Source organism: Coregonus lavaretus (genome assembly GCF_964263955.1).
Source record: "Coregonus lavaretus genome assembly, chromosome: 39".
NCBI lineage: Eukaryota > Metazoa > Chordata > Actinopteri > Salmoniformes > Salmonidae > Coregonus > Coregonus lavaretus.
Genome location: NC_140026.1, coordinates 12,330,626 through 12,348,395, shown reverse-complemented (window position 1 = coordinate 12,348,395; position 17,770 = coordinate 12,330,626). Strand labels below are relative to the sequence as shown.

The window sequence follows — 17,770 nt, the reverse complement described above, 5'->3', positions numbered from 1 at the left end:
TTTATGATCATAATTATGAAAAATACAGTTTATGTCTTTTGGTGTGTCTCCCATACTAGTAGACTGCGTATGAATGACGAAATATTGTTGGATGTTATCCATCCGCGATTGCTGGCAGAAAGGTGTTCCGGCGTTAAGGAAAACAAACGAGCCAGTGGCTGATAAAGGAAAAAGAGGGGGAGGTAAGTAATTTGGGGAAAGAAAGAAACGAAGTTGGTGTAGCTATGTGATACATTCACGGAGTGGATTAATTGTAGACTGTTCTTTCTGTAAACATGGTTTGGCAATGGTCAGTAGAGTTAACGGCACCATGCGTCCCGTTCTCAAATGTATTCGCTGAATTTTGGAGTAAAATTATTTGAAAAAGGGAATGATAGCAATAACGCATTCTCGAAACATCGAATGCTGTATGTTTTCTTTTGGTCCGCTTTTTGATAATCTGTTTTTTTTATCTCCCTTTTCAAGATCATTTTCATGTCGTAAAGTGAATAGAAGAGTTTGGACAAGCAACATTTTCTACAAAAACGGACTTATTTTCCTCCTTCCACTGGACCCACGAGCGCGACGAGTGATTTTTCAAAAAGCTTTTGCCCTGGAACATCCTGAAAAAAGGATAACTTAACACACTGGACTACATTTGCTTTTTTTAAAAACATTGTAATGGGGAATATATCTTCTAAAGGACACAAACAAGAGTAGAACACTTATACTGGTGCCAGCTGCGTGCGAAACAACAAATAGCAGAAACGCAACTCCTCTTTACGTGACCGCTAGGCAATAAAGTCTAGCCTAATGTAATGGACCATTCGTTCACACTGATGCAGGTGTGGAGCTACCTAGTCTCATACGAGACCAACAACTTAAACTTAATGAAAGTGTCCTAAATAGCTCTATTTATCAGTATTTATTTCCAACATTGGCAGAATAATAGAAGTAGTCCACTTCTAACTCGATGGATTCACATGCGTTACCATCTACCTGTCTGCCTGTAGTCTCCACAGCCAAGACAAGATGACTGTGAACACTGTTGTTCAAACATGATTACGTCGTCATGTGATCCTCCCAAAATGTCTTAATCGTCTTATTTAACGTCTGTTTTTATTTATTGTCTGTGTACATATAGCCTATAGGTCTGTCTGTTGGTTGTTCTCATTTGGGGGGTATTTTGTTGGGGGTATTTGTTGGTTTTGCATATAGATTGCAGGGTCTGTAATTTCAACTACTGTAGACATACTTGAGACTTTTAATGTATTTCCAACTCACACGCTGTATTTATTGAGTACGTTAACTTAGACCATAGTGGTTCATTAACAGCATTTATTTTTACTTGATTATTCCGAGTTTTAGACGACCAGGTTAGACATTACGATGGACCGACTTGGAAGTAAGTTATTGGAGAAGTTGAAACTGACTGACTCAGGAAGTGTGAAATTCGCCAGTTCTAAAAAGAAAAACGAGTTGGTCAACAACATCAACAATAACAGCAATGGGAACAGCAGTGGGAACACCAGTAGTGGACTACCACCAAGCCTGAACACTGCCACCTCCTCACCTTCAAGACCTGGTCAGTTCTCTCTCACCTCTCCAACCTCAACGGAGGCGTGTGGGCTGGCCAGTGGCGGGAAGGGACTGGGAGAAAGAGTCTCCTCTACCCAGCACCTCTCGACCTCCATCACCCCCCAACCTACTGACTGCGAACATCAACCCTACTCCCCCTCGACTCTCGCCCCCCTCCGGCGCCGGACGCCCCAGCAGCGTGCCTCCTGCTACCTGGGGGAGGGCGTTGACATCCAGATGAGGCGTGAGTCAGGCCTCGGGGACTGTGACCCTGCTGGGTCCAAGGCTTCTCTGAACCAACGCCGCTACTCCCTTGAGCTCCAACAGCTGGTCCGACGCCAGCAGCTCCTCTCCCAGCCTCCTCTGTCCCATTCATCTGTCCCCCCTCCAGCGTACCCCATCCCCTCCTCGGGTTATGGCTCTGCTCCCCGCGGCGGGGCCATGGCTGAGCCACACTACCTTCCCGAGCCTGAGCGTCACAAACGCCTCTCCCTGCAGGAGGCAATGTTCTACAAGAGGCTGAGCACGGGAGGGGAGCTCTGGGAGAGCACCAGACCGGCATCGCTCTCTCACCCCCCACACCGGCCCTCTGAGATGGGTGGAGGAGGAGGGTTCTTCCCCCCTGGCCCAGCACTGAGCCCCTGCTCCTCCTTTAGCCTCCAGGAGTCAGTGCTGGTCAGTCCCAGGTCCAGCTTCGCCTCCAGTACAGCCAGCGGTGGAGGAGGAGGGAGCCCTATGGGCAGCCGCTGTAGCAGCAACCGCACCAGCGGAATCAGCCTGGGCTACGACACGCGCTACTCAGCCTCCTCCGCCATGGCACCGCAGCTGCAGTTCTCCTCCCTGCACACAGGGGGCTCCACCAGTGGACAGGGCTACACAGTCTCAGGCAGGGCCGGGGCGCCCTCTGGGGCTGGAGGCTGGCAGGACTACCTGGATGGGGTGTTCTCACCCGGAGGAGCAGGGATTCAGGATAGCCGGCATTCGTACCCGCCTGCGTTAGGGAGCCCGGCGGCTGCCTGTTACCGGGCTGGGCCTGAGTGGTGGGACGAGAAGGGAGCAGGGGCAGCCCGAGGAGAGGAGACTGGCATGGGTGCTGGCGGGGAGCGGATGCGCTTCTCGGACCTCCCGGGTACCCGCTACCAGGAGGAGCTGACACGCCTGTTGCTAAGAGATGCAGCACTGGAGGGGGAGGGGCTACACATGGGCGGGCTGATGCTCAAAGAACAGCTCAATCCTCCAATCAAGGCCCTCGCCAAGCCGGCAACACTCGTCACTACGGCTACGGCTTCCAGATCAATCAAAGCCCAGGAGGAGCCGGGAACGGGGAGGGAGGAGTTCTTTGGTGAGATCATCAAACCTCTTCATCGCTGTCATCTTCATCACTTTGTTTTGTTAGTGTTGGGTGTTGGGTGCATGTCTTTTTTTTTTCATGAAAGGATTGGATGGGTGGCTAGATGGATAGACAGATTTTGATAGATGAAAGAGAGAGAATTGGATGGATCGGGTCTCAAGGCCTGCATGAACTTGTAGAGTGGCCTACCTATCACACAAGCAAAGGGAAAGCGAAACATTTGGCCCTCAGCGGGATTGCTAAGGCAGAGGCATATCCAGACAAGTAGAGCTGCTAGGCTGGGCACATCAGACAGAAAGGAGAAGAGAGACGCAGAGAAAAACTAATGAGAAGGAATTATCAAAGCTGAAACGCAAAAATACACACGCCAAAGAGTCTCTGTGCAACAAAGTCACTCAGTCGTAACTTAATGCACTGAATCACATTCTCCAAGAGACTCTTTTGGTATAGAACAGTTTTAGGTAGGGTTAAGCACAGACACAGACGTTGCACATAGAGGGCTGATAAAGCGTAGCTATGCATACACTGAACTGGAAAGCTTAGCTCGGCTGCAGTGTTCACAAATGACATGTTAGTGATAAACGCAGCACTGACCATTAGTATGAGTCATAGAGAAGATTACAGCTTTGGACTGGCAGTGTGTGTATATGCCTTGCATTTGTGTGTAGTGTGGCAGGATGTGTGTGTGTTCGGAATGACTCCAGGCCATAATAATATAGTGGGTGTGTGGTTTGTGCAGGGCCGGACTACTGCATTTGGGACACCTACCTCCAGAGGGCCCCCAAAAATCTAATTATTATAGCTGTTTCCCCAAAAAATAACTTCCTGCAGTTCAACAGATTTTACCATGAGACGCAGAGAAAAATGTGCAGTTTTACAATGCTATTCTACACATTTAGAAAATTCAGTTTTAAAGCAAATTTCATGCAATTCTACACATTTTGTCATAGCATATGAACACGTCATAAGCAATCTGTTTTTTTGTGGGGGTCGGGGGCCCCGGGGCATGTGCCCTGTTTGCCCGTTCGGTAAGCCGGCCCTGGGTGTGTCTGTGGGGCGAGTCATGCGTGTGCTGGTGTGTGTTACCCTGCCTTGGCGTGTGCAGCAGCCTGTTTTTCTTCTGCCCAGGTATGTGAGCCCTCGAGGGATGGGAACTGTGTCAACTCAGCTAGGCTCAGAGCTGTTAACACTACCGAGGCTCTTTACAGGAGCTCAGACAGAGGGTGTAGGACCAGGAGTTGCCTAAAATCAGACTGTAGCTAGGTTTCCATCCAGTTGCTGACAGATTTAATGTGAATATGCTCAAATCTGCATAAAAACAATATGTATATTTTTCCACCAGATATGTTTCCATCATATTGACTTGTTGTGGATAAAAGGGTCTGCGTTAAATTCCCATGCACCAAAAAAAAAAAAACATGGTTAAATGGGACTGCATGCTTTCCCGAGTCATAGTGGGAGGACCACACAACATATCACCTCGTGACTCCAACTTTACTTCAATATGACAGTTATTATATCAATATTTGCGCATAAAGGTCTTTCCACCGCCATTTGTTGCATAATTAATTTCTGCAAACACAAAAAGATCCCACCTTGTCTAGCGTGTTTTGTAGACATTTTGAAAGTTTACAGACCTTTGCTGTTTCCATCACAGCTGTAATTACATTTTTTATCAGACATAACAAGGTTGGATGGAAAGCAGATTAGTGATATACATTTTTGGTATACAGTCTGAAACAAAGTACTGCAAAAACTTGGAATGTTTCCTTACAAAACAGAATGTTGAATAAAATTACATTTGAACTTACTCTACCGGTTGTCAGTGCAGTTGGTCCTTCAGTGAGTTGAAGTTTTAAACAAAATATCCACAGGAAAGTATAATTTACCTGACTTTTTAGAGTTTACTTCAATTGAAATTTCATTCACCTGGCACATGTGCAAAACCATGTAAACATCTGCAAGACTTTGGTTAATATGCACGCATCACGTGCATGTACTTCCGTCTTGTGCACGTGCCTTAGGTCACGAGCAAACAAATATTGATTGCCACACACAGAGACCCGTGTTTTGAAGTCTGTTTAATAATACTTTCCTGTGGTTATTTTGCCTCAAATTTCAACCCACTGAAGGACCAACCCCACGGACAATCGGCAGAGTAAGTTCAAGTATATACTGAAACAAAAATATAAACACATTTAAAGTTTTGGTCCCATGTTTCATGAGCTGAAATAAAAGATCCCAGAAATGTTCCATATGCAAAAAAAAAAACAATTTCTCTAAAATGTTGTGTACAAATCTGTTTTCATTCCTGTTAGTGAGCTTTTCTCCTTTTCCAAGATAATCTATCCACCTGACAGGTGTGGCATATCAAGAAGCTGATTAAACAGCATTATCATAACACAGGTGCACCTTGTGCTGGGGACAATAAAAGACCACTCTAAAATGTGCAGTTTTGCCACACAATGCCACAGATGGCTCAAGTTTTGAGGGAGCGTGCAATTGGCATGCTGACTGCAGGGATGTCCACCAGAGCTGTTTCCAGAGAATTGAATGTTCATTTCTCTACCATAAGACGCCTCCAACGTGTTTTAGAGAATTTGGCAGTACGCCCAACCGGCCTCACAAACGCAGACCACGTAACCACGCCAGGCCTGGACCTCCGCATCCGGCATCTTCACCTCCGGGATTGTCTGAGACCAGCCACCCGGACAGCTGATGAAACTGTGGGTTTGCACAATCAACAGCCTGATCAACTCTATGCAAAGGAGATGTGTCGCGCTGCATGAGGAAAATGGTGATCCCACCGGATACTGACTGGTTTTCTGATCCATTCCCAATCGTGAAATCCCTAGATTAGGACCTAATGGATTTGACTGATTTCCTTATATCGTTGAAATTGTTGCATGTTGCGTTTTTATATTTTTGTTCAAGGTAATTTTATTAAATATTTGTGACCGACAAAATGTTTTTCTCTATGTAAATGTGTGTGGCTATACCTACACAATGGAAGGCATAGCCACAATCGGGACTAGGCCAGGAGTTGTTCCCTATTCAGGTGGGTCCGGGAAAAACTACTGGGCCCGTATTCACAAAGCTTCTCAGAGTAGGAGTGCTGATCTAGGATCTGTCCATGTAATCTTATTCATTATTATCTAAAATACCTAATGATATGTTCTAAGTTTGTAGCAAAAATTTACCTGACCAGGAAAAAGTACCGGGCTTTTTGTTAGTGTTGATTTTGGCTTGTGTAATGAGTGACCAAGACATTTTCTTGATGAAGGGACCTCACCAGGTTGTTCATTGTGTTGATTGTGTTGCAGGTACATGTGTGAAGTGTAGGAACGGTGTGTATGGAGCGGATAACGCTTGCCAGGCCCTGGACAGCCTCTATCACACACGCTGCTTCACCTGTGTGTCCTGTGGTGAGTTGAACACACACAATACATGCAGTTTATAGTCAGAAAAGCAGCTCTGTCAAACTTGGCGTGACTGTCCTTCTGTCCCAGGTCGCACCCTGAGAAACAAGGACTTCTATAACGTCAATGGCTCTGTGTACTGTGAAGAGGATTACATGGTAAGAGGTCGAAGTCTCTATCTCGCTCAGTGGCATTCCTAGATATCAGTGCATTACATTTCTAAACAATGCTTTCCTAGTCATGATTACAGTAAATTGCATCAAAGTTTTACATATTGCTTTTCAGGGTTGGGTTCAATTCAGGAATTACACTGACATTCCAATTGTCTTCAATGCTTTTCAATTAGGAACATGTGGAATTGGAATTTGGTTTACTTTCTGAATTGACTGGAATTCAAATGGAATTGACCCTAACCCTGGTGCTTTCTATGGTATGAAATAAAACCATGTCTCGAATCTCAAATGTTCTCTCCATACTCAGTTCTCAGGCTTCCAGGCTGCAGCAGAGAAATGCAGTGTGTGTGGCCACCTTATCCTGGAACAGGTGTGTGTGTTCAAATATTTTTTTGGGGTGGTCCTTGTATGTCCAATGTTTCATTGTGAATCTAAATGTGTGTGCGTTAAATCTTCATTAATGTTAAGGGACATCCCTTATCTACTGTGTGGTCCTGTTCATCCACCAGATCCTCCAGGCGATGGGGAACTCCTACCACCCTGGCTGTTTCCGCTGTGTGGTGTGTTCCAAAGCCCTGGATGGAGTCTCCTTCACTGTCGACCACCTCAGCAACATCTACTGTGTCTCCGACTACAACAGGTGAGACGGGGTGTCCAGTAGGCCAGACTGAGACTTTGATATACTACAGACGGTGTAGACTGTAATGAATTGTCAAGCTGTTTAGGGTCAGAGGATACAACTCAGTTGACAACACAGTTTGTACATTAATAGTACGCTACATTACCAGGGCTACATGTGGTTATATTCTCAAATTGGAACTCTTTTTGTCCTGTAGAAAATTTGCTCCTAAATGTGCTGCCTGTTTACAACCCATCTTACCTGCTGAGGTGAGTATCTCATTGTGTTTCCTTTGCTGTGTGTGTGCGTTAGCCTAAATCGAGACATAACTGCATGCCACTCAGACCAACTTCACACTGCTACTTGATTGTAATGCGCTGACTAATCTCACTGCTGCTGTTGTTTTGTGTTACAGGGCAGCGAGGAGATACTCAGGGTGGTGTCTATGAACAAAGATTATCACTTTGAGTGCTACCACTGTGAGGTTAGTATGGCCTTTATCTAATAATAGCAGCTAACAACTATGTCATGTGGTCGGTCCTTACCCGTGTTCTTAAATCAGGCTGTGCAGGCTTTTGTTCCTACCCAGCACTAACACACCTGGTTCAACCACAGTAATCAAGGGGCTTCATCATTGGCTGAAACAAAACCCTACAAGTCGCCAGGACCAGAAATGAAGAACAGTGACTGTATTTATTTTATGAAGCATTAAACCTGAACTCGGATCAGATTTAATGTTCTGTCTGTTTCATTCCTCAGGATTGTGGGAAGCAGCTCTCGGATCAGCCGGGTTCCCAGTGCTTCCCTCTGGACTCTCATCTCCTCTGTCACTCATGTCACATGACGCAGGTGTGCGCCTCGCATAACATTGCCCCTCACAGCACCCACTGAGGAAGAAACTATGCAGCAAACATTCATACCCTTTCAACATTCCCCTTCCACCTCCCTTTCTCACTCATAGAAACTCATTCTTTCGCTCTCCTGCACACCCAGAAAATATGGGTTGCTCTGTTTGAATTTACTTTTCAAATTCTACTCAGACAAGCTCTCACATGAAAATGCTGGTAAAGGCTTTCAACACAGAGCAGAAGATTAATTTACTGTATGGTCCAGTTTGAAACAACAGCAGAAATGTCTTAGATCGAACACCTGTATGTGACCTGGGCCAAGTTCATTAGGGCACACTGTATCAGAACGTTTTGCAACGGAAAATGAAAGCCAGTGTTTATTGGACAAGTATAGATAGTACCTCCTGGAGCATTTGTCCGTTTAGTGGCTACTGAACAGCACCCAGGTGCGACATAAGTCCTGCTGTTCTACGATCACTGTACCGTAACATTCTCATAGGGAGAATATAGCCTAGTCCCAGATCAGTTTGTGCTTTCTTGCCAACACCTATGGTTGTTGTCAAGCCATTATTTGGCAGATCTGGAGCCAGGCTAGGAAGAATACAAAACTACTGCTTTCTTGTTACTCCCTGACCATGTCTACTGTTTGCTATAGGCCAGGGGTATTCAACTCATACCCTATGAGGTCTGGAGCCTGCTGGCTTTCTGTTCTACCTGATAATTAATTGCACCCACCTGGTGTCCCAGGTCTAAATCAGGCCCTGACTGATTAGAGGGGAACAATGAAAAAACACAGTGGAACTGGCTTCGAGGTCCAGTGTAGTTTGAGGGCCATAGAAGGGATTTATTGATCTGCTTAACCCGTTTTTATATTTAACTATCACTAGCAAACAATTTGCACTTAAAATTGGACATGTTTACCGTAAGAGATGAAGTTGTTTCTTGTAAAAGTAAAAAAAATACATTCCTGTATCTGTTGTAATTAATAAATATTTTCCTTTTTGTGTTCGACTTTAAATTGTCTTTATTGCAGTTACAAGTTTTGTCCAGAAGGTGGAACTCAAATCTAGTATTCAGGATAGCATGCTTGCACGTATACTCAACAGGGAAAATACATGAGCTAATCTCCCAAATAATCCATTGTTGACTCAACAGTACTGGGAACATGATCAACATTACGGAGTGTGAGAAGGACAATGTGATAAAGAATGCGCTATCACACAACACCTAACTTTGCATATATTTTATTTATTTGTACATTCAGCACTTACAGGAAACAAACAAATGAGCCAAATAAGAATGCTTTAAACTAAAATCGTAAAATTAACAATATTAAAACGGTAGATAATTAAGTTTTAAACTCATCCAATGACAAGGGACTGGAGGAGAAAGACAGAAAAATGGGACAATTAAATGTAATTCCAGTGCCACACTGATTGTCTCAGTGCTTTTGGTTCCCCTCCCCACCCATAACAGTATACATACCAGGTGTGCGTCTATGAAATCAGTCCCCCACCCCACACGAATGTCCCTTCCCATCTGACAAGGCAAAAGGACAGTTACATAGTATGATTTTTTTAAGCATATGATGTTTTCAGTGTAATGACACATTACCAGCTGTAACCTTAAGTGTGTGGAGAGGGATATTGGACCACCACACACACTAGAACACAAAACCCATCCAAGGCTGAGATTGACAAGATTCATCATAAAACATCAAAGGAGAAAATATAACCTTCACATGACCCTACAAAGGGCCTTGGTAGGGGTAGTAGAAAAAAATTACTTCAAAAGGATTTTGGAATATTAAAATTGATTCTAGAACATGTTTGTAGGCTGGTCTGCTATTTTTAAATTGATTATTACAGGGAAGAGTCTTAACTTTGTTCCAAGCCGCAAGAGTGCAGCGGACACTAGCTAGAGGGAGCCAAACCGCCATTCCTCAGTTTCCATCTCTGGTTAAAATGCAGGACAATTTACAGAGCTCAGAATAGGCCTCAACTGCTTCGTATGAGGAAGACGCACATACACCCAATACATGGGCTGGCAGACAGACTGATGACGGAGGAAGAGAGATTGTGTCTGAAATGGCACCATATCTATTCCTTATATAGTACAATACTGTCGACAAGGGCCCGTGTGTAGGAATTAGGGTACCATTTTGGAGGCAGCCATTTTCACTTCACTAACAATCAACATGTGACCAAGTAGTTTATACATGTAAATGTGAGACAGACAGCATTACAAAGTGAGGTTTTCTAAATGGGAGTCTCCTTGGCCTAAAGGACAGTTAACTAGGTAGGAGGAACAGACTACTACCATGAAGATAATGGAAGTGTTTTAAAGGTAAAGGAGGGGGACTAGATCTCTCTTTCTGCAGTGTTCCAATTGTGTGTCACATGATTGCATCCCTCCTTTTTTCTCCCGCCATCTCTCCCGCTACGTCAGACTGTCACCACTCTCAGCGGCGTCTGTCTCGGAGGTTGCTACGGCTACGGCGGAACCCGGACAAGGGTTTAGCGTCGGGACCTCTGGGTTTGAATCCACCACTGTCCTTCCTCTTATCCCCCTCTCTGTCCCTCCCTCGCTCCCCCTCTCTGTCCCTCCCTCGCTCCCCCTCTCTGTCCCTCCCTCGCTCCCCCTCTCTGTCCCTCCCTCGCTCCCCCTCTCTGTCCCTCCCTCGCTCCCCCTCTCTGTCCCGGTCTCCCTCAGATCCCCGGACACTCCCACCTCCAGTGCTGACCGCAGCTCCTCCCTCCTCTCTGCTTTTTATTCTCTCCTTCCTCTCCTCCTCTCGCTTCTTGTCCTCCTCCTCCTGCTGTTCTTTCCGCCTCCTCTCTCGTTCTTTCTGTCGCTCTTCCCGTTCCTTCTCCCTCTCGTTTGCCTGGAGATACCAACAAAGGTCATTAATAACAACACACACACTCCTATCAAGTTGTTGCATTAGGATGAGTTTGTGTGTCTCTAACCTGTTCCTCAGTGAGGGGAAGCCAGTATATACAGGGAGCTGCTTTGGTCTTACTGAAGAGGTCGTCTAGTAGTTTGGCAGGAGGCTCTTCTGTTGGAACAGATCAAAATGGAGGACGGAGGAGAGAGGGGGAGCGAGTGAGCGTCTGAACATCATAGCTATAGGCTACGAACATAGCTAGGACATTTTGAGGTGTTCAGTAACATGATGTAGTAACAATACTTTCAAAAGTCAGTTTTAATGTGCTATCTATCTAACAGGAGCTTCTGCAAGGCTTAAAACCCCTCTCACCCTTTTTGTCGGTCTTCCTCTCCTTCCCGTCCCTCTCCTTCCGCCTCCTCTCTCTATCCAGGGAGCGAGATCTCCTCCCTCTCTCCCGCACCTCTCCTGGTTTGTCTCCGAAGTCTCGGACCTTGTCCCGGTCCCACTCGCGTTCCGCCCTGGTCCTCTCCCGGCGTTCCATCTCCCTTTCTCTCTCCGCCCACTGGTCCCGCACCCCTCCGACAGCCCCGCGGTCCCCACGCCCGTCCCGTTCAGGCATCAGAGGGGGCAGCCCCCCCGGACGGACTTTGGGACCTCCAGGACCCACAGCAGGCTGGGGGCGATGCTCCTCTCTGGGGTCCACGGTCAGCAGACCTCTGTGGAAGTCCAGCTAGAGAAGGGAGAGAATGAGGGGAAGAAAGGATGAATTAGAGGAAAATAGGGTGAATGAGAGGAGAGGTACATTTTTACATGGGCAGCAGTGTTATTTGTTTGTATTATTATTATTTTAGTATTTTCAATCTTGTCTCATCGCTGCAACTCCCCAACGGGCTCGGGAGGCGAAGGTTGAGTCATGCGTCCTCCGAAACATGACCCGCCAAACCGTGCTTCTTAACACCCGCCCGCTTAACCCAGAAGCCAGCCGCACCAATGTGTCAGAGGAAACGCTGTTCAACTGACCACCGAGGTCAGCCTGCAGGCGCCCGGCCCGCCACAAGGAATCACTAGAGCGCGATGAGCCAAGTAAAGCCCTCCCCTAACCTGGACGACGCTGGGCCAATTGTGCGCCGCCCTATGGGACTCCCGACCACGGCCGGTTGCGATACAGCCTGGGATCGAACCAGGTCTGTAGTGACACCTCTAGCACTGCGATGCAGTGCCTCAGACTGCTGCGCCACTTGGGAGGCCCTGGGCAGCAGTGTTTTATCACTTTAAACACTTTCTTGGATGGATAAGAGAGGAGAGGAAGGGTTTAATGTGTGGTTGTATTCATTATTATTATGGATTGTATGCATGTGTCTATGTTTGTGTTGCTTCACAGTCCCCACTGTTCCATAAGGTGTATTTTTATCTGTTTAAAAAAAATCAAAACATCTAAATGATATATACTCTCTTTATAGACATGATCTACACACAATAGACCGAGGTATTCCTTCTGTTGGGTTACATTCCTTTATGCCTGAGTGAAGCGCCAGCTATTTCTTTCCCAAGCTAGTTTATGAAGATACCCATTAGTTCATCAGGGCTCTTCCTGGAATTCTAGCGTTTACTATTACTATCCGGTTGTTCCCTGTTGGGTGTGAGAGGGTAGAGTAGAATTACCTCATTCTGCTCACAGAAGTCCACACTGAGGAATTTAGGGTTGCTCTGGGGCCACTTCACCCCGTGGAGAGCAGCTCGTGTGGCCACAGCCTCCTCTGTGCTGGAGTACTGGGAGGAGAGAGAGACAGGTCAACAAACAATGGCCAATTATTTGAAAAACAATGGTGTGGTGTGGACTTTCAAAGCCATCAGGGCTCAAGTAATTTGGGAATAAATAATCTGACAAGACTTGATTCTCAGACAGACAATGATAACTGGTATGAGAGAGAGAGAGAGATCGAGAGAGACAGGGTGAGCAAGAGAGAGCGTTACTCACAGTGACGTAGCAGTGAGATTTGATCTTGTCGATCCAGAAGCCCTCCTCCACCACAGAGCCTGTCCTGTTCAGCAGCTCTTTCAGCTGGCCCAGGGTGAAAGGTCGCACCAGGTTACAGACGTGGACGATGTTGGAGACTTTGCCTCTGGGCGGTGAGGGCTGTTTGTCTGTGCGGACAGGATCGTCGATGGTAACAGACACACCAGACTTCTGCTGACTGATGGAGCGACGCACCAGAGTATCACTGGGAGTGACTGATGGAGAGAGAGAAGGGGGGAAAGGCCAGGGAGAAAGTAGGAAAGAAATGGGTTAGAGGTTTGTCACAATAGACATGTCCAAAAGTATGTGGCCACCTGCTCGTCAAACATCTCATTCCAAAATCATGGGCAATAATATGGAGTTGGTCCCCCTTTTGCTGCTATAACAGCCTCCAATCTTCTGGGAAGGCTTTCCATTAGATGTTGGAACATTGCTGCAGGGACTTGATTCCATTCAGACACAAGAGCATTAGTGAGGTCAGGCCCTGATGTTGGGCGATTAGGCCTGGCTCGCCGTCAGGGTTCCAATTCATCCCAAAGGTGTTAGATGGGGTTGAGTTCATGGCTCTGTGCAGGCCAGTCAAGTTCTTCCACACCGATCTCGACAAACCATTTCTGTATGGACCTCGCTTTGTGCACGGGGGCATTGTCATGCTGAAACAGGAAAGGGCCTTCCCCAAACGGTTGCCACAAAGTTGGAAGCACAGAATCGTCTAGGATGTCATTGTATGCTGTAGCGTTAAGATTTCCCTTCACTGGAACTAAGGGGCCTAGCCCGAACCAAACTTTACAGTTGGCACTATGCATTGGAGCAGGTAGCGTTCTCCGGGCATCCGCCAAACCCAGATTTGTCCGTCGGAACTGCCAGATGGGGAAGCGTGATTCATCACTCCAGAAAACGCATTTCACTGCTCGAGTCCAACGGCGGCGAGCTTTACATCACTCCAGCCGACGCTTGGCATTGCGCATGGTGATCTTAGGCTGCTCGGCCATGGAAACCCATTTCATGAAGCTCCCGACGAACAGTTATTGTGCTGACGTTGCTTCCAGAGGCAGTTTGGAACTCGGTAGTGAGTGTTGCAACCCGAGGACAGAACATTTTTATATGCTATGCGCTTCAGCACTCTGCGGTCCCATTTCTGTGCGCTTGTGTGGCCTACCACTTCGTGGCTGAGTCGTTGTTGCTCCTAGATGTTTCTACTTCACAATAACAGCACTTACAGTTGACCGAGGCAGCTCTAGCATGGCAGAAATGTGATGAACTGACTTGTTGGAAAGGTGGCATCCTATGACGGTGCCACGTTGAAAGTCACTGAGCTCTTCAGTAAGGCCATTCTACTGCCAATGTTTGTCTATTGAGATTGCATGGCTGTGTGCTTGATTTTATACACCTGTCAGCAACGGGTGTGGCTGAAACAACCAAATCCACTCATTTGAGTATATAGTGTATTTGCCTAAGAGGCTTGGGAGATTTACATTTACATTTAAGTCATTTAGCAGACGCTCTTATCCAGAGCGACTTACAGGAGCAATTAGGGTTAAGTGCCTTGCTCAAGGGCACATTTACGTCATTTAGCAGACGCTCTAGTCCAGAGCGACTCACAAATTGATGCATTCACCCTATAGCCAGTGGGATAACCACTTTACAATTTTTTTTTTGGGGGGGGGGGGGGGGGGGGGGGGTAGAAGGATTACTTTATCCTATCCCAGGTATTCCTTAAAGAGGTGGGGTTTCAAATGTCTCCGGAAGGTGGTGAGCGACTCCGCTGTGTGTGTGGGGGGGGGGTAGAAGGATTGCTTTATCCTATCCCAGGTATTCCTTAAAGAGGTGGGGTTTCAAATGTCTCCGGAAGGTGGACATGGTGTTACACTTCAGAACTGTTGTGTGGTAATTCAGGGTTGGTGTCAAATCCATTTCAATTCCAGTCAATTCAGAAATACACTGAAATTCCAATTCTCTTCACTGCTTTTCAATGATGAAAATGTCCAATTGGAATTGGGTCTACTTTCTGAATTGAAATGGTATTGACCCCAACCCTGTGGTTAGTTACCTTTCTTGGTGTCGGCGTCCTGTGTTGTAGAGGACTGACACTCCATGGTGTCTTCTGAGTAGCTGTCCTTTCTCTTCTCTTTGTGTGTCCTCTCTCTGTCACGCTCCCGTTTCTCCTCCTCCTCCTCTTCTCGTCCTCCCTGGCCATTCTCCTGGCTTTCACCTGGGACCACCTGTGAATGGAGGAGAGAATGTAATCACTACAGCTGATTGCAGGATGATCCTAATAATACCACAGTGAGTGGGGGAAAGATGACCTAAAGCCATTTTAAATCTACATGGAGTCTACCAGTATGTCTCCAATTACTATTATTAACGTCATGTGATCATTCAAGAGATTGCATGGTGGTTCAGATTCCACCTCCGTACAGTACTGCTACATAGATGTCTGTGTATGATCCAGTAGCCTACTAAACAGGGGACCCATCTGACCCCCTGTAGCCTGTATCAGTACACCTCCAGTACAGGTGTAGCAGTGGTATTCCCGACTCCCAGCTCTCGTGTGACTTTACGTCTGAACTAGCATCAACAGTTCAAGTCTATATTTTTCTGAGTGAGACACTGTGGCTTTATGCATGAAAGCCCCACACATGTACTCCCCACCTGTGTGACGGTGCGTCTGATCTTGAGGTCCTTGTCCAGGCCCTGGTCCTCCCTGGTGGTGGAGGAGGTGTCCTCGTCCCCAGACAGCTGGATGTCGTCTGGGTGGAGATCCACCACAGCCTCCTGACTGGGCTTGATGTCTGGGATCAGAGACTGGGGGGGGGGGGAGGAGGTCAATCATTTTTAATGTAACAACTTTGAATTCATGTTCTTTCCGAAGTTAAATGTAGTGTTCTTTTTCTCCCCATGAGTTGCTGATCTACTAGTCGATTGTCAGAATGCATGTGCGTGTCCCTCCGTTCGTCCACTCCAGTACCTTGAGTGAGTCTGTGGTGATGCTGATGGATGGTTTCTTGGCGGTGACGGCCGTGCTGGATCCCCACCTCCTCTTCCTCCCAGCGGCGGTCCCCGAGTCTGCCTCTCCTGCTGCTGCTCCCTCTGGAGACGTCTTACTGCCTGCTGAGAGAAACAACAGGTTAGTATCACAGATTGTGTAATAGTGATAACATGAGGGGAAAACTTTTACCCTTTTTGATTGTAAATTACAGATTGAAGACATACAATTCCTGATTCACTGAGGTGAGAATCTGTAAAAAGGTCAACTGGTAATACTCACTGGTCAAAGAGATCTTGCGTGCGGCCAAAGCTTTAAGAGTGGTGCTCTGGAACGACAGAGAGGACATAACAGATACCCCAGGGGTGTGGGGCGAGATGAGACCCAGATACTGGGACAAAACAGACTAAACAGAGAGAGAGAGGTGGGGGGATAGAGAGAGAGGAGAGGTGGGGGATAGAGAGAGAGGAGAGGTGGGGGATAGAGAGAGAGGAGGGGGGATAGAAAGAGAGGAGAGGTGGGGGATAGAGAGAGAGGAGGGGGGATAGAAAGAGAGGAGAGGTGGGGGGTTAGAGAGAAAGAGTCGAGGTGGGGGCATAGAGAGAGTAGAGGTGGGGGGATAGAGAGAGAGGAGAGGTGGGGGGATAGAGAGAGAGGAGAGGTGGGGGGATAGAGAGAGAGGAGAGGTGGGGGGATAGAGAGGAGAGGTGGGGGGATAGAGAGAGAGGAGAGGTGGGGGGATAGAGAGAGAGGAGAGGTGGGGGATAGAGAGAGAGGAGAGGTGGGGGATAGAGAGAGAGGAGAGGTGGGGGGATAGAGAGAGAGGAGAGGTGGGGGATAGAGAGAGGCGAGGTGGGGCATGGAGAGAGGCGAGGTGGGGGCATGGAGAGAGGCGAGGTGGGGGCATGGAGAGAGGCGAGGTGGGGGCATGGAGAGATGCGAGGTGGGGGCATGGAGAGAGGCGAGGTGGGGGCATAGAGAGAGAGGGGCGACGTGGGGGCATAGAGAGAGAGAGGAGAGGTGGGGGCATGGAGAGATGCGAGGTGGGGGCATGGAGAGAGGCGAGGTGGGGGCATGGAGAGAGGCGAGGTGGGGGCATGGAGAGAGGCGAGGTGGGGGCATGGAGAGAGGCGAGGTGGGGGCATGGTGAGAGGCGAGGTGGGGGCATGGTGAGAGGAGAGGTGGGGGCATGGAGAGAGGCGAGTTGGGGGCATGGAGAGGCGAGTTGGGGGCATGGAGAGAGGCGAGGTGGGGGCATGGAGAGAGGCGAGTTGGGGGCATGGAGAGAGGCGAGGTGGGGGCATGGAGAGATGCGAGGTGGGGGGATAGAAAGAGAGGCGAGGTGGGGGGATAGAAAGAGAGGCGGGGTGGGGGCATAGAGAGAGAGAGGAGAGGTGGGGGGATAGAGAGAGGAGAGGTGGGGGGGTGGGGGGGCTTGGTCGATACAGAGAGACTCCAGACACGTTCGCCCCCACCTTTGTTCAAAGGACACTGGGAGATAATCACTAGAGAACGCCTGAATATACTCCTGCTGTGTGTTGGTGTGGCTGAAGCACTGTAAGAAATCACTAGACAACCAAAGTACACCACTCCTGGTGTGTTAGCGTGAGCTCTAACTCCTACTGTGTTACTGTGGGTGTAGCTAGGCTAATCACCAGACAGCTCCTACTGTGTTACTGTGGGTGTAGCTAGGCTAATCACCAGATAGCTCCTACTGTGTTACTGTGGGTGTAGCTAGGCTAATCACCAGACAGCTCCTACTGTGTTACTGTGGGTGTAGCTAGGCTAATCACCAGACAACTCCTACTGTGTTACTGTGGGTGTAGCTAGGCTAATCACCAGACAGCTCCTACTGTGTTACTGTGGGTGTAGCTAGGCTAATCACCAGACAGCTCCTACTGTGTTACTGT

General features: G+C 47.7%; 2 protein-coding genes across 8 annotated transcripts in view; one reads left to right on the top strand and one right to left on the bottom strand.

Annotated features, from left to right (window-relative positions):
- Positions 1–115: 115 nt before the first annotated feature.
- On the top strand, positions 116–8,978 carry LOC311112857 (LIM domain-containing protein ajuba-like). Of its 3 annotated transcripts, none has more exons than XM_084155993.1 (9): positions 116–182; positions 466–2,899; positions 6,232–6,333; positions 6,418–6,485; positions 6,808–6,870; positions 7,010–7,140; positions 7,337–7,388; positions 7,535–7,603; positions 7,879–8,978. In XM_084155993.1, exons 2-9 carry the CDS (start codon positions 1,369–1,371, stop codon positions 8,008–8,010), a joined length of 2,148 nt encoding a protein of 715 aa, XP_084012119.1. In that variant the 5' UTR covers positions 116–182; positions 466–1,368; the 3' UTR covers positions 8,011–8,978. The 3 variants fall into 3 exon arrangements, with proteins under 3 accessions (XP_084012119.1, XP_084012118.1, XP_084012117.1); XM_084155992.1 differs by lacking the exon at positions 116–182 and adding an exon at positions 206–289; XM_084155991.1 differs by lacking the exon at positions 116–182 and having other exon boundaries at positions 212–2,899.
- A 217-nt stretch (positions 8,979–9,195) lies between these two features.
- LOC311112853 (uncharacterized protein) overlaps positions 9,196–17,770 on the bottom strand; it is a gene marked incomplete at its 5' end in the record, with an annotated part of 30,426 nt that continues 21,851 nt past the window's right edge. For 4 of the 5 annotated variants that reach the window (XM_084155984.1, XM_084155987.1, XM_084155985.1 and 1 more), the window contains 9 exons: positions 9,196–10,851; positions 10,937–11,025; positions 11,227–11,587; positions 12,520–12,627; positions 12,836–13,089; positions 14,925–15,096; positions 15,527–15,679; positions 15,843–15,985; positions 16,143–16,188. In XM_084155984.1, the coding sequence (XP_084012110.1) occupies positions 10,429–10,851; positions 10,937–11,025; positions 11,227–11,587; positions 12,520–12,627; positions 12,836–13,089; positions 14,925–15,096; positions 15,527–15,679; positions 15,843–15,985; positions 16,143–16,188 (1,749 nt within the window). In that variant the 3' untranslated portion in view covers positions 9,196–10,428. The remainder of the gene's footprint in view (positions 10,852–10,936; positions 11,026–11,226; positions 11,588–12,519; positions 12,628–12,835; positions 13,090–14,924; positions 15,097–15,526; positions 15,680–15,842; positions 15,986–16,142; positions 16,189–17,770) is intronic. The other variant, XM_084155986.1, reaches the window with a different exon arrangement.

Excerpts from the sequence above, each read along its gene's own strand:
- LOC311112857 (XM_084155993.1), top strand. The coding sequence starts at position 1,369 with ATGGACCGACTTGGAAGTAAGTTATTGGAGAAGTTGAAACTGACTGAC. Across the intron at positions 6,334-6,417 it reads CTTCACCTGTGTGTCCTGTG|GTCGCACCCTGAGAAACAAG; the intron begins GTGAGTTGAACA and ends CTTCTGTCCCAG. Across the intron at positions 6,871-7,009 it reads GCCACCTTATCCTGGAACAG|ATCCTCCAGGCGATGGGGAA; the intron begins GTGTGTGTGTTC and ends TTCATCCACCAG.